Raw genomic sequence first — 16,392 nt, 5'->3', positions numbered from 1 at the left:
ATAAGCTGCAGATCATTCTACTGTACTGAAGAGATTTAGTCACGTTCGTGACTGAGGGGACCAGATCTCTTTAGAACTGCAGACTAAATCAGCCACCCTCCCCGAGTCATACAGCGCAGTGACGCTCCGATTCAGAAAATTTGGTGACCCCGCTGATGACGTTTGCTTTGGGTCGCAGATATATAAATTGGAGCACGGCTGCGCGAGGGGAATAGGCAATGAGGTCACTTAACACTGCAGAAATTTCCTTTTCCCCAGATAACCCCAAGAGAGACATATTACGATACCAGATCCGTCAACAGCAGCTCCCTGACTGTATCCAGGGAGCAAAAGCATACATAAACAACATAATAAAAATCCAGAACCATAATGACATACACCATACATTAAACTATCATGTCCTGTCTGGAATTTCCTCTTTTATGTAAAATCTCATTTATAAATAAAAAAATATCTCATCCAAAGTCACATGAAAATGAGCAGAGAAGAGTCATTTTTCCTGAGATGAGTGAAGTGTAACAGCTGCGGCGGTAGGGTCAATTCAGATGCCTATATCTTTGGTTCTATAGAACCTAGAAACATGCTGCGGGTGTCATATTAAAGATAAGAATCTCATCTTTAAGATCAGATAAGGCTTATGGTACAGAACTGAAGATACAGGAAAAGTAGGAATATTTTTTTTGCAGTTCGCATTCTCAGCTAGGTCTTTAAAAGGGAACTGGTCAGGGTGATTAGGGACAGTAAACCATCCATAGGTCCTTAAGTACCGGGGGGTTTAGTATTCCCATATAGCTATGACTTCTATGATTTTAGAAGTGTGTGCCAAATAAACCAAAACCAAACTTTTTACTCCATCCTCTATCCTTCGGTGCCTGTGCATTGTGGGTAGTGAAGTCGGCATAGTACACCCCAGCTTCACTGTGCAAGCGTCGTGAAGAAGGGATGTTATCACACTTCTCACCACATGAGGAGGCACTGGAGCAGGATCTTGAGATGCGAGTCCCATGTGCCTCATCTAGGTGAGTATAAAAGTAAAACAGACATCATAAGGGTCGATTTGGGTCCCTAAAACACAGGTCCATAAGAACCTGTAGTTACTTTAGGGTCCTAAATCTACCTGACTGGTCTTCTTTAACTGCCTGTATCTCCGACTCTGTAGATCACAGAATCACAAGCCTGATGTAACCTAAAAGTTAAGATTCTTATTTTCTAATATGACACTAGTGACACTAGCTCAATCGCTTTCCTATAAAACCAAAAAATGGGGCATCTGACCTCCTACTATATCCGCAAAATTTGACTAGTCTCTGCTCATTGTAGGAGATTTTTTTTTATATGTAAACGAATGAGATTTCATACAAAAGAGGAAGTTCTAGAAGGAACATTTGATCCTTAAGGGGGCTTGAATTTTAAAGGAAATCTACCACCAGGATGAAGGTTTATAAACCAAGCACACTGACATACTGGTGTGCGCCCCCTCTGGGAGGATCTGGTCTTCTTTAAGCTTTATATGTGTTTGTTTTAAGAAAAAAAAAAAGGATTTAAATAATGCAACTAAGCCTGTGGGGCTCCAGACTCCATTAACACCTATGGAGCCCGAAGCCTCTGAGGCTCATTTGCATAATTTTAAAAGCCTGTTTTTGCCAAAACCAGGGCATCAGAAGCTAAAAGAAGAGCGGATCCTGCCAGAGGATGCACACACCATTATGTCAGTGTGCTTGGTTTACAATCCTTCATCCTGGTGGGAGATTTCCTTTAATGGGGTAAAATCTGCTGACAGGTTCCCTTTAAGTGTCTAGGTTTTTCATGCAAGTCCATCGATAACCACACAAATGTCTTACCAGCCGCCGTGGGTCCTGGGAGCGGAGCCGCCTTCCTCCTCCGTTTGATGTCTCCCATAAACAAGGATCCTAAATGGACACTCGTTTGTCTGAAAGTAATTAACAAAACAAAAAAAAAAACTATTAACAAAAGAAGTGGGCAAAAAATAAAAACACCCCCAGTCACGCCGGATATATGTCCTCTATAATCTGCGCTTAAATCAGAGGCTCCTCGGCGGAGATGGGCGCCGACGTCATGCCGCCACCAATCTTCTTTATATCGAAACATAATTATGTTTGTTGACAAGTGCTCAGCGTATAAACCCACCGCCATAAATCCCCGGCCCGATGAATAATAGAAAAGGAATGAGTTTTAATTTTAAAAAAGGATCTGGCAATCTCTCCTACCTCCTCGAGAAAAAAAAAAACCTAAAAATTAAAAAAAATAAAATTAAAATAAAATCAGAGCCCGAGTCCCCCCCCCCCCCAATGACAGGTAAATGGGGGCAGATTAATTGTAGGGAGAGATCACAATACTGTTCCTGGGTTATCAATTGGTTACTAATGTCCTCCTGTCATCCTGACGGTTATTACGCGGAATGCCGGGCGGCCATTTATTTTAGAGGTGATCTGCAAAAAGAAAATCATTTTCTATGGTAAAGCAATATAAAACACAATAATAGCTAATTGCTATAAGCACCGCACTCCATCACACAAGCGGGGGTTGTGCATAGCACCTCATCACCGACACTCGAAAACCATGCAAAGAAACGGTTGACGTAGGCCGGAGACGACGCGTTGTACGGGCTTCGCGTTGACACTTGCATATGCTGAAGGAGGCATCGAGTTCTAGGTTGTTCAACAAAGCTTGTTAAAGAGTCTAGTACTATAGGGACTGATGCCTGAAGTAGTATAAAATGTATCACCTAATGTAAAGATAGGTTCTCAACAATAGACTGGTGGGGGTCCGACACCTAGCACCCCCATATAACAGACAGCGCCGTTCTAGATGGTTCTAGACTGTTCAACCACGCTTGTTGAACAATCCACTTTAGTGCCTGAAGCCTAAAGGAGTTTCCCGATCCTATAATATTTAAGGCCTAAGTCCTCAATATCAAATTGGTGGGGTCCGACACCTAGCACCCCCACATATAATAAATAGTGGTAAAAAAAAAAAAAGGAGACAGCCACGTTCTAGATTGTTCAACCACGCTTGTTGAACAATCTACTGTAGATCCTGAAGCCTAAAGGAGTTTCCCGATCCTGTAATATTTATATATAAGTCATCATCAGCCTAAAGATAAGTCATCAATATCAAATTGGTGGAGGTCCGACACCTAGCACCCCCACATATAAGATAACAGAGGAAACAGACAGCGCCGTTCTAGATGGTTCTAGACTGTTCAACCACGCTTGTTGAACAATCCCCTTTAGTGCCTGAATCCTAAAGGAGTTTTCTGATCCTATAATATTTAAGGCCTAAGTCCTCAATATCAAATTGGTGGGGTTCGACACCTAGCACCCCCACATATAATAAACAGTGGTAAAAAAAAGTAGACGGCCCCGTTCTAGATTGTTCAACACGCGTGGTTGAACAATCTACTGTAGATCCGGAAGCCTAAAGGAGTTTCCCGATCCTATAATATTTAAGGCCTCAATATCAAAAATCCTCAATATCAAATTGGTGGGGGTCCGACACCTAGCACCCCCACATATAAGATAACAGAGGAAACAGACAGCGCCGTTCTAGATGGTTCTAGACTGTTCAAGCACGCTTGTTGAACAATCCCCTTTAGTGCCTGAATCCTAAAGGAGTTTTCTGATCCTATAATATTTAAGGCCTAAGTCCTCAATATCAAATTGGTGGGGTCCGACACCTAGCACCCCCACATATAATAAACAGTGGTAAAAAAAAGTAGACGGCCCCGTTCTAGATTGTTCAACAAGCGTGGTTGAACAATCTACTGTAGATCCCGAAGCCTAAAGGAGTTTCCCGATCCTATAATATTTAAGGCCTCAATATCAAATATCCTCAATATCAAATTGGTGGGGGTCCTACACCTAGCACCCCCACATATAAGATAACAGAGGAAACAGACAGCGCCGTTCTAGATGGTTCTAGACTGTTTAAGCACACTTGTTGAACAATCCACTTTAGTGCCTGAAGCCTAAAGGAGTTTCCAGATCCTATAATATTTAAGGCCTAACCTAAATACCAATATAAAATTGGTGGGGGTCCGACACCTAGAACACCCACATATAAAGCTAATAAACAGTGGAAAAAAAGCAGTCGGTGCCGATCTAGATTGTTCAGCCAAGCTTGTTGAACAATCTACTGAAGATCCTGAAGCCTAAAAGAGTTTCCTGCCCTATGATATATTATGGCCTAACCTAAAGATAGCTCTCCAGTATCAGATTGGTGGGGGGGTCTGACACCTAGCACCCCCATATATAAAGCTGATAAACAGAGAGTGGTACAGGAACCACAAAGCTCCGTTCTAGATGGTTCAACAAAGCTTGTTGAACAACCTACTGTAGGACCTGATACCTAAAGGAGTTTCCCTACCCTCTAATATTTATGGCCTCTTCTAAAGATAGCTCTCCAGTATCAGAATGGCGGGGGTGCGACACCTAGCACCCCCACATATAAGCTGATAAACAGAGTGGTACGGGAAGCACATAGCTCCGTTCTAGATGGTTCAATAAAGCTTTGAATCTGCTGTAGCACCTGATGCCTAAAGGAGTTTCCCGACCCTATAATATTTATAGCCTAAACTAAAGATAGCTCTCCAGTATCAGATTGGTAGGGGTGCATCACCTAGCACCCCCACATACAAGCAGAGAATGGTAGAGGAAGCGGACAACGCCATTCAGTGTTTAGTGGCTGAATTGAGTAACAGCAGCTTAGCTCACACTCAAATGAATAGGGGCTGACCTGCAGTAACTTGCTCTGACCACTGCACTGTGAAAGGCACTATCCCTTCCCTGTTTATACGTTGCTTATCCATGCAAAAGGTCATAGTAAATAAAAATCGGTAAGAGAGAGACCTGTTGGGATCCCCATGATCACGAGATCTCACTTATGAATACAGTGACACATAAATCATGCGTCTTGTTGCTCCATCACATGTGTATGGGAGTGCCGGGAGATGCCAATCAATCTCATCATTCAATGGAGTCACAGGCTTGCCGCGTCGTCCATTCTGTTAGATAGAACTGGGCCTCAGATAGGGGATGACAATTTCATTTGAGCACACCTTTTAAAGGGAAACGGTTGTTTAAACTAACCCGAGCTAACTAAACATATGATTGAAAACTGATATTATACAGCAGTCCAACTATCCCTATACTGTTCCGCCCCATGCCTGTAAAGTTGCACAGTGCATTTGTAAAGTTGACTCACCATCTATGCAAATGACCCCATGAATCCGATCATATTTTTTCCCCTTGAGCCAAGTCCAGCATATTCATACTCCTTCCGGCGCAGCCGCACCTCTAGCTGAATCTCCCCTCCCTCAGGAATGAGAGATCACACTCGCTGGAGAGAATTCCTGAGGAATGGGGAAAAGAGGAGCTGATTCCTCTTCAGCAAGTCATGAGAAATCCAGAATATCTCCCAACTCCCTCATTAATCTCTCCCTCTGGAATTCTCTTCAGCGTCACACCTTCAGCCAACACCTTTCTCATTCCTGACGGAGGGGTTAATAATGTAGCAGACTGAGTTCACTCACACCAAGAGATAACAGGCCCTTGATCAATCAGGATGATGGAGGAAGGGCTGAGCTAGAAGAGCATGAATATGCATAGATGGCGAGTCAACTTTATAAACTGAGTAAAACTATACAGGTATGGGGAAGAACAATATAGGCATAGTTGTAAAGCTGTATAATAAAAGTTTTCAAAGATTGTTTAGTTGGTGTGGGTTTTTTTGAACTGACAAATGTCTGGTAAAGTAGTTTTTCTTAAAGGGCATCTACCAACAGGATGAAGGACTGTTTGCAAATGAGCCTAAGGGGCTCCATGCTCCATAGGTGTTCATGGAGCCTGGTGCCCTTCAGGCTCATTTGCATATAGTCTTTCATCCTGGTGGTAGATGTCCTTTAAATATTCACTTCACAAATACAAGAACACCCCTTTAAATAAGCTCTCCCTGAAGGCTTGACTCTTAGATCTCCTTCAGGACTGACCGGTAGACCTCCTCCAGATGGAGTTCAAGGTGGTGGACCCAATCTGACCAACTAACCACAATAAGGTCTGAATAACGGCACGGAGCTATCCAAACTTTTTGTCACTTTTTGATATCAGGGGGCCAAGAGACTTCTGAGAAGTGACCTTTCTAATTGAAAACATTCGAGTTTTCGCTAAAAATGGCCACTTTTCCCCGGATACTCGTTGAGGATATTATACATTCTGTGAGCTCGGTGTCTGATCTCTTTCTTAATGACGTTCTGTTAGTCTGGAAAAAGTTGGCACAGGAGGAGCCCATCACTTGCCCTTCACCCGGGGGCTCACACTGAAATCTTAATTATTTTAAGGACATCCATATTATTTTAATAGCCATTTTTTTCCTCCTAATTTCCTATATAATTGTTTTTAAATAGAAGGAAACAACCTGCTCGGAGCTCTTACAGGAACGCTGCCCGATCAGGGGCCGGAGCAATGTGTGCTGCCCGCCAACCAACAAAGATTACATAGCATGTGCCAACCTCATCACAGACCTTGGGGCGTGTAGGGCAAAGGCTTTTTGACCTTTGTCTTCCTATCCAGAATTCTTGTTCCCAAACTTCTGAAAAAAACCTATGTTGAAGGTGGTTCTCCGTTTTGGCCGATCCCTTTTTGACCCTTTGGAAGGTCTAGAAGTTGAAATACCCAAATGTCAGCAATAACCCGTAGGTGGAATCTGACAAAAAGTGCTCAATTTCCCTACAGCACCTCCGGAGGAGGAATGTAGAACTACATGGCTCTCGTTTTAACTCGATCAGCTGTCCATTTATTGTACATGTTGGGTCCTCTACAGAGAGCTACTCTTTGAAGTCCCTATAGCTGGTTTTATGTCTACTACAGCACCTCCACAGGAGAGATGAAGAACTAAAGGCAGTCCCCGGGTTACATACAAGATAGGGTCTGGAGGTTTGTTCTTAAGTTGAATTTGTATGTAAGTCGAAACTGTATATTTTATAATTGAAGTTCTAGACAAATTTTTTTCTTTTGTCCCAGTGACAATTGGAGTTTCAAAATTTTTGCTGTAATTGGACCAAGGATTATCAATAAAGCTTCATTACAGACACCTTACAGCTGATCATTGCAGTCTGGGACTATAGTAAAGCATCCAGAGAGCTTCACCAGAGGTCACAGTGGGCAGAGGGGTCCGTCTGTAACTATGAGTTGTCTGTAAGTCGGGTGTCCTTAAGTAGGGGACCGCCTGTACATAGATCTAATATGATGGCCTGTTTGGGCAATGTACCTATAAGCTGGGTCATCTGGGGTGTAACATATCCTTGTAGCTTCCCCAAACTTAAACTAACTGATGATAATGAAGAACAACTGTTCTATTTGCCATCAGCTCCTCCTCAGGAGAGATGAAGCACTGCAGAGCTTTTTTTCAACTTAAGGGACTATCTATTTATAATACCTATGTAGCGGGTCCTCCCAGGATAGCCACTTTTTGAGGAGGCCTTTCAGTTTAATAGATAAGGAAGCCACCGATATGAGCCTTGTGGCACAGTGAGGGTCAATAGACCTTTATACAAGTCACAGAGTTGGGGCTGGCATCTATTAAACATTTATGAAGTAATCTGAACGGAGTGGGCGTGCGCAGGGCCGGAACGGAGTGGGCGTGCGCAGGGCCGGAACGGAGTGGGCGTGCGCAGGGCCGGAACGGAGTGGGCGTGCGCAGGGCCGGAACGGAGTGGGCGTGCGCAGGGCCGGAACGGAGTGGGCGTGCGCAGGGCCGGAAAGGAGTGGGCGTGCGCAGGGCCGGAAAGGAGTGGGCGTGCGCAGGGCCGGAACGGAGTGGGCGTGCGCAGGGCCGGAACGGAGTGGGCGTGCGCAGGGCCGGAACGGAGTGGGCGTGCGCAGGGCCGGAACGGAGTGGGCGTGCGCAGGGCCGGAACGGAGTGGGCGTGCGCAGGGCCGGAACGGAGTGGGCGTGCGCAGGGCCGGAACGGAGTGGGCGTGCGCAGGGCCGGAACGGAGTGGGCGTGCGCAGGGCCGGAACGGAGTGGGCGTGCGCAGGGCCGGAACGGAGTGGGCGTGCGCAGGGCCGGAACGGAGTGGGCGTGCGCAGGGCCGGAACGGAGTGGGCGTGCGCAGGGCCGGAAAGGAGTGGGCGTGCGCAGGGCCGGAACGGAGTGGGCGTGCGCAGGGCCGGAACGGAGTGGGCGTGCGCAGGGCCGGAACGGAGTGGGCGTGCGCAGGGCCGGAACGGAGTGGGCGTGCGCAGGGCCGGAACGGAGTGGGCGTGCGCAGGGCCGGAACGGAGTGGGCGTGCGCAGGGCCGGAACGGAGTGGGCGTGCGCAGGGCCGGAACGGAGTGGGCGTGCGCAGGGCCGGAACGGAGTGGGCGCGCGCAGGGCCGGAACGGAGTGGGCGCGCGCAGGGCCGGAACGGAGTGGGCGCGCCCAGGGCCGGAACGGAGTGGGCGCGCGCAGGGCCGGAACGGAGTGGGCGCGCGCAGGGCCGGAACGGAGTGGGCGCGCGCAGGGCCGGAACGGAGTGGGCGCGCGCAGGGCCGGAACGGAGTGGGCGCGCGCAGGGCCGGAACGGAGTGGGCGCGCGCAGGGCCGGAACGGAGTGGGCGCGCGCAGGGCCGGAACGGAGTGGGCGCGCGCAGGGCCGGAACGGAGTGGGCGCGCGCAGGGCCGGAACGGAGTGGGCGCGCGCAGGGCCGGAACGGAGTGGGCGCGCGCAGGGCCGGAACGGAGTGGGCGCGCGCAGGGCCGGAACGGAGTGGGCGCGCGCAGGGCCGGAACGGAGTGGGCGCGCGCAGGGCCGGAACGGAGTGGTCCGACGCAGGGCGGGAACGGAGTGGTCCGACGCAGGGCGGGAACGGAGTGGTCCGACGCAGGGCGGGAACGGAGTGGTCCGACGCAGGGCGGGTACGGAGTGGTCCGACGCAGGGCGGGTACGGAGTGGTCCGACGCAGGGCGGGTACGGAGTGGTCCGACGCAGGGCGGGTACGGAGTGGTCCGACGCAGGGCGGGTACGGAGTGGTCCGACGCAGGGCGGGTACGGAGTGGTCCGACGCAGGGCGGGTACGGAGTGGTCCGACGCAGGGCGGGTACGGAGTGGTCCGACGCAGGGCGGGTACGGAGTGGTCCGACGCAGGGCGGGTACGGAGTGGTCCGACGCAGGGCGGGAACTTCCATTCTATGCCGATGCACAACAAATCTCCCCCTATGCATGTAGCTGCTTGTGCTTTTCTCTGCTCCTCTAGATTTTCCCCGTCTGTCAGTACAGAATCACCGTTTATATATAGCAACTTCGAGACGAGTAAAAAAATGTATAAAAGACAAAAAAAAAAAAAATAATAATTCAGAAATGAATAACCCCGTCCAAGTGAACTCGAGGACCTGCCTTCCAAGAGTAAGCGCTCTCCTCGCCCGAGTAATTCCAGCAGGCATTGATTAGCTGCTCGGCTGCATTGAGATATCTAGATTATTGATCAGGCAGATTATAGCGCAGGATTCCTGGAGGGCCGGCGCGGGACTTGTTTGTAATAACATTAAGTAAGGAGCACTTTGTTACTCTTGTCACCCCTTATGTAGAACATCGCAGTTACTTTTTAATTTAAAATCAATGTACTGTATGTCTGCGCGGCCGCCGGGGCCCTCCATAATAAATGAATCATTTGTCTTCCAATAGCGCGACACTTTGATCACGAGCCAAGGTGAGCGCGGGGCCGGATTGAGGAAAAAAAATAAAAAGGAAAGATTTCTGTTCTAAAATCTTTACATTTAAAGGGGTTTTCCAACTTGGACGATCTCTATTGGCTAGAAGGTGCCCTTAGCAATTAGCGGCTGGAAGCCCCCAGGATCAATTGTCATCTTATCGAGCCATGAAATAATCGCAACTCAGTGCGAAACGCCACAAATTGAGATCCAGTGGGCGTGGAAGAGCGTGAAGGGGGCGTGGCCTGCAGTGGAGTGGGCTGGGGCAGACCGTTCCTGCATCGCGCCTGTCCTCCCTTTTCTATAACCTGGACCATTCAGATCTGAATTGGACTCCCCCACTTCCTGGTGCCGAAAAAGGGGCTGATGAATCTGGCGCAATGTAGGGGCGGGGCTAACATCCTACAACGGCATAAGATAAATAACACACATACAATAACATAGGGTCAGGGTACCGGATCGGTCATCGAGATTAATTCAGTGCCGGTCCGACACGTGAGATCCACCTTAACCTACAGTTCACAAAGGAACATATAAAACACTAGGAATCAGCCAAACCTAAATTCTATTTAATAATCTAATATTATTTATAGATTATTTATAGCATGAGGAGAAGTAAGTGACCCCACCCCCTTATACATCGGTATCGGTTATTTTAGGATTTCCAGGACTATACATTGCTAACTTTAGATCAGCCTTTGATGAACAGCTCCATTCTCTGCATAGTGGCTGAAATGTGTTACTACAGCTCAACTCCTCTTCGACTCAGAAGTGTTGATTGCAGTTCCGGTCCCAGCCACTACATGGAGAATGGCGCTGTTCTTCTAGCTCTGTCCCTAAAAATGCACAATCCAATAGACGATCCAAAGTGATCAATGTATATAGTCCTGTAAATCCTAAAATAAGTGAAGGGGGGGTTCATATACTTTTCCCCCATGTAATGAATATTCTAAAGCCGATTAAATTTTGAGGTCAACATCTGCAAAGAGTTTGTATGTTCTCTCCATGTTTGCGTGGGTTTCCTCCGGGTCCTCCGGTTTCCTCCCACAATCCAAAACATACTGTTAGGCTGATTAGATTGTGAGCCCCATTGGGGACAGGGACTGATTTGGAAAATTCTGTGCAGCGCTGCGTAATCTGTGTGCGCTATATAAATAAAGGAATTATTATTATTATTATTTGCAGATCCCAAGGCACGAGAGTCGGTAAGGGGGGGGGGGCGAGCCGGCCAGACACCCAGGAACGTATCCGAGCTCCGGACGACCACTTTGCCTGGAAACTTGGCTGGAGACGAGCCGGTGACGGGGACGTGAGTAAACAGTGTCAAATGGAATAATTTTTTTTCCGAGAGAGACAACGGGAATCTGTCGCCCCACCTGATTCATTTGGAAAGAGAGAATTTTGAGAGGATTAAGCCTAGTTAAAGCTGCCCCCTGGACAAGACGCGTTTCCTCGTAGACCCCGGACGAGCGCGGGAAACAAACAGATGTGACTATGGTCCCTGGCGTTTGGCAAGAGCGTTCATCGTCAATAAGAAAAATATAAGCAGGGACAGGGGATCAGCTGCGCGGCAGAGCAGGCCTGCGAGTGTCAGGACAGCAGCGGCGCAACCGTGGTGGGAGGGGCCGGGACCATGCGAATCTGCCTCGGAATCACCGGATCCGAGCCGCACTCTGGATAACACACGACTACTCCCTCCATGGGAGGATTCCAAAATGATTCTAAGAATAAATTATTAGGCGGAATTTAAAAGTTTTCTAAATTGCAAAAAGGTTAAAAGAAAAAAAAAAAAAAAAGAAAAAAAAACCTCCCAGTTTCCAAATACAGGAAACTTTTTGCATTTTTTTTTTAGTAATGGATTATTTTTTTTTGGAGTTCACCATTTGTGCCGAGTTTATCAAATGTCTCACATTATTTAATACATTTTATGCATTTAACTTGTAAGATGTTATTGCAAGTTCTAAGTTAACTTGAATGCACCGGACCACCAGGGACACTGCCATTTGTTCCAAAATTAAACCAGGCCGTGACGGTCACTGGCATTTTTTTTTACTAACTACACAAGGCCACCAAGGAAACGGGTACTTGTTCCCGAATTGCACCAGGGACAGTGGCATTTGTTTCCCCACAAGACCACCAGGGACACAGGCATATGTATAACAATGACATTTGTTTCCTAAATACACCAGGCCACCAGGTAAACTCACAGTTATTTCCCAACTACTATGTATACTGACATTGGACTCCTAAATACACCTGACTACCATGGACACTAGCATTTGTCACCTTAATGCACTAGCACTAGACCATCAGGGACAATGGAATTTGTTTCCCAACAAGACCAGACCACCAGTAATACTAATGTCATTAGTATTCCTAACCGCACCAGACACTGCCACTAATCCAGTAACTGCACCGACCCACCAGGGAAACTTGTTTCCAAACTGCACCAGAGACATTGACATCTGTTACTCAACAAGATCAGACACCAGGGACACAGGCATTGTTCCCCCAACTACACTAGGCCACCAGGGACACTAGCATGTGCACTAGACCACCAGGGACAATGACATCTATTACTCAACAAGATCAGACACCAGGGGCACAGGCATTGTTCCCCCAACTACACTAGGCCACCAGGGACTCTAGCATGTGCACTAGACCACCAGGGACAATGACATCTGTTACTCAACAAGATCAGACACCAGGGACACAAACATTTGTTTCCCCTAACTACACCAGGCACACTGGCAGATATTTCCCATGCCATACCACCATGGACACTCACATTTGTCCCCCCAACTACACTAGGCCACCAGCATGTGCACTAGACCACCAAGGACAATGACATTTGTTTGCTAATAAGATCAGACCACCAGGGACACAGGAATTTGTCTACCAACTACACAGGACCACCAGGAACAATAGCATTTGTTTGCCCGTCTACACCAGACCACCAGGGGCGCAGGCATTAAATTAACAGTAAATTACAGTTACAATTTTGATTGTACAGACACATGTCAGATTCAACCCCTCTTCCTGTTCTCTTCCTAATTTTTATTTTACAACTTTTTAGGAAATCCGGACGCGTTTCGCACGCAGCAAATATTTCTTACGACTAAACTCCTGTGCCAGACAACAAACTGAGCTCTGCTACATGTCCACACGTTGTCCCCAGTGGTGACGGCGTCCAGGTGCTGCGCCCTTTGTCCTGCCCGGCTTCTCCGGAGCCCCCCGCGTCCCCCTCTCCTGGCACCGGCGCTGTCCTTACAAAGGATAATGCATTGTTTTCTTCTCCCCTCTAATTAGTTATTTAAACATATGTTCAGCATTTAACTCTAAATGTTTGCTTTTCCCCTGCGCTCGGAGACAGCTGTCCAGGATCCCACTGCCAGAAACATTAAAATATCAACATCTGCCCAATTATGGAAATGTACTGGAATATAATTGGGCGCCAGTCGAGATTGATAAAATCCAAATTCAGAATCGAAACATCGGGTCAACGAGCCCCGTCCAAGTGTGGGTCACCACGAAGAGCGCGGAGAAAAGAGGCGAATGGGTCAGGAAGAGCCTTTAAGGGTTAATCTACCAGTAAAGAGAGGACACTTCAAGGTCTGGTGTTGTTCCCATCTTCAGTACTAGGAACTAGGAGTTTTCTGCACTTCCTTCCCCCCTCTCGCAGCATACAGTCTCAGCAATAGAGTGAGAAGCTGCAGCTGCATCCCCCCACCCCCTTGTCTCCCATCCAAGCTTCTTAAGGTTTATTAACAGAGCCAACAATGTTGTCAGCGGGTGTAATTTTTCACAGTCCTGAAGTTACGAACAACAATCACAAAAATATGATTACACATCTCTCCAGGGACAATACCTAAAACTGCCTGCAGAGAGCACAGCAGTGTAAGGAGAGACCCCATTGTGCCCTTGGAGAAAGTACAATCCTGGAATATAAATATATATATATATATATATATATATATATATATATATATTATATATTATATATATATATTTCACAGTCCTGCTGCTACTAACAACATCCACAAAGATATGATTACACATCACCGCAGGGATACTACCGAATACTTGCTGCAGAGAGCACAGCAGTGTGAGGAGAGACCTCCAGTGCACTTGGAGTAGCTACAATCCTGGAATATCAGCCCATATTTCACAATCCTGCTGCTACTAATAACATACACAAAAGAATGATTACACATCTCTACAAGAATAATACCCATCACAGGCTGCAGAGAGCAGTATATAGAAAGACCTCCACTGCCCTTAAGGAAAGCAAAATCCTGGAAAATAAATACAACTCCATATTTCACTGACCTGCTGCTACTAACAACATACACAAACTATACATCTCACCAGGGATAATACCAAATACACGAGGCAGAGAGCACAGAGCATATAGCTTTGCAAGGACACACCCTCAGAGCACTTGGAGAAGCTACAATCCAGGAATATTAAAAAAAATTCTATATTTCACAGTCCTGCTGCTACTAAGAACATACACAAAGCTATGATTACACATCTCTCCATGGACAAAACCCATCACTGGCTGCAGAAAGTACAGCAGTGTGAGGAGACCCCAGTGCCCCTGGAGAAAGCACAATCCTTGACCACAAGACCAAAATCCACAGTCCTGCAGCTACGAACAATATACCCAACGGAAATAGTAAACGTCTTTCCATGTCATAATACCTAATACTTGCTGCAGAGAGCACAGCAGTGCGAGGAGAGACGTCCAGTGCACTTAGAGAAGCTACAATCCAGGAATATACAAATCTACATTTCACAGTCCTGCTGCTACTAAGAACATACACAAAGCTATGATTACACATCTCTCCACGGACAAAACCAATCACTGGCTGCAGAAAGTACAGCAGTGTGAGTAGAGACCCCAGTGCCCTTAGAGAAAAAGACAATCTTCGAACATAAGTCCAAAATCCACAGTCCTGCAGCTACTAACAATATACACAACGGAAATAGTAAACATCTTTCCATGTCATAATACCTAATACTTGCTGCAGAGAGCACAGCAGTGCGAGGAGAGACCTCCAGTTCACTTAGAGAAGCTACAATCCAGGAATAGAAAAATCTATATTTCACAGGCCTGCTGCTACTAAAAACATAAACAAAGCTATGATTACACATCTCTCCAAGGACACAGGCTCACACACCTGACCGGCACCCTTGCTCGCACCTATTAATTTGTTTTTAATATAGTGATTAACGTCCTACCCCCTTTATTATAACATATTTCTTGCTTGATCCTCACAAAGGATACAAGGATCCGAGATTCCGATTCCGACAATGATTAAAGGAAGGAAAAAAAACCCCAATAAAACAGAAGCCGAGCGCCGCTCCCTAATTGGCTGCCGGGCTCCGCGTATCCCTAATAGTACATCCATTTAACCAACGATCTAATGTTCAATTTTCCTATCCCAATATATTAACAGCTGCTCAAAAATGTCGTAATTAATGGTCTAATTTATTTTTGGCAAAGCGGAAGCGGTGACAAATAGTAATGTATCTCCGGCAAATTAGGACTCTTTCCCAAACAGCAGATGACAAGAGAGGGGGGGGGGGGAGCATCGGCTCTTTAGGAATGGAAATTGTGGGAAGAACATTTTCAGACCAGGAAGTTCAAGTAGAAGAACATGTTCCAAGTTCAGACCAGGAGGTCCAAGTATTACAGGTCTGCTCATGGACATGTACATCACATACCCATCTATGTGGCATTCTTAAAGCGTATCTAGTATTTCAGGTCACCTTTAAGAATAATATTTCCTGTACAGCCTTCTGTGCTTCATCAATGCATGTCAGTGAATGGATATAGCAGAGCCTGTGTGAATGAATAGATGTTCAGCTGCAAGACAACTGGCTGCAACAGGGGTCTCCTCCTCCTTTTCCTATCTGTAGTAGGACAAGAGGATTGTTCAGCTTCTCTGTTCAGAGCTTTCCTAACCAAAACTACAGTATTTTTCGGACTATAAGGCGCACCGGAGTATAAGGCGCACCATCAAATAAATGCCTGCTAAAACGTCTAGGTTCATATATAAGGAGCCCCAGATTATAAGGCGCACCTGATTATAATGATGAATGACCAGCAGGTGGTAGACCTGTGCACAGTACAAGGCAGCTGTTGTCTGTAAGTACGGGTTCATATATAAGACGCACTGGACTATAAGGTGCACCTTTGATTTCTGAGAAAATCAAAGGATTTTTAATGCGCCTTATAGTCCGAAAAATACGGTAGAACTAATCTGGTGATTATAAGAGTTTCCCTAAGTTTTCAGAAAACATTTGTGTCCGTAAATGTCTCCCTTTTCTTGTGTGTGGTTGGAAGAGAAGATTGTTAAAATCCTTTGCTCTGGGATTTACTGTACAAAAAATGGAACTGATCTATTGGTGGTTATAAGAGGTTGACCAAATTTTAAAAGTTAATCTCCTACAGGTGCAATTCAACCCTCCCGCCCCCAATCTGGAGATCGGCATGCTCCAACCACAAGTCTATGGAACCCCATGACCATGGCCCCCAACCAGGAGGTTATCTTGTATTCCACGAATAGGATAAATCGGATACATTTGAAACCAGGACCATCCCCATTAACCCCCATATTCTGCCCAGGACTAGGGGGCACCAGATCCACCCCCCCCACACAATTCCTTTAATTGGT

General features: G+C 46.7%; 1 protein-coding gene across 1 annotated transcript in view; it reads right to left on the bottom strand.

Moving 5' to 3' along the window:
- GPATCH2 (G-patch domain containing 2) overlaps window positions 1-16,392 on the bottom strand; it is a 103,035-nt gene that overhangs the window by 26,077 nt on the left and 60,566 nt on the right. Inside the window, exon 9 of the mRNA XM_072140112.1 lies at window positions 1,842-1,930. Within this exon, the coding sequence (XP_071996213.1) occupies window positions 1,842-1,930 (89 nt within the window). The remainder of the gene's footprint in view (window positions 1-1,841; window positions 1,931-16,392) is intronic.

Source organism: Engystomops pustulosus, chromosome 3 (assembly GCF_040894005.1).
Source record: "Engystomops pustulosus chromosome 3, aEngPut4.maternal, whole genome shotgun sequence".
Taxonomy (NCBI): domain Eukaryota; kingdom Metazoa; phylum Chordata; class Amphibia; order Anura; family Leptodactylidae; genus Engystomops; species Engystomops pustulosus.
Note: the sequence above shows the minus strand (reverse complement) of the source record. Positions and strands in the feature narration are given on the sequence as shown.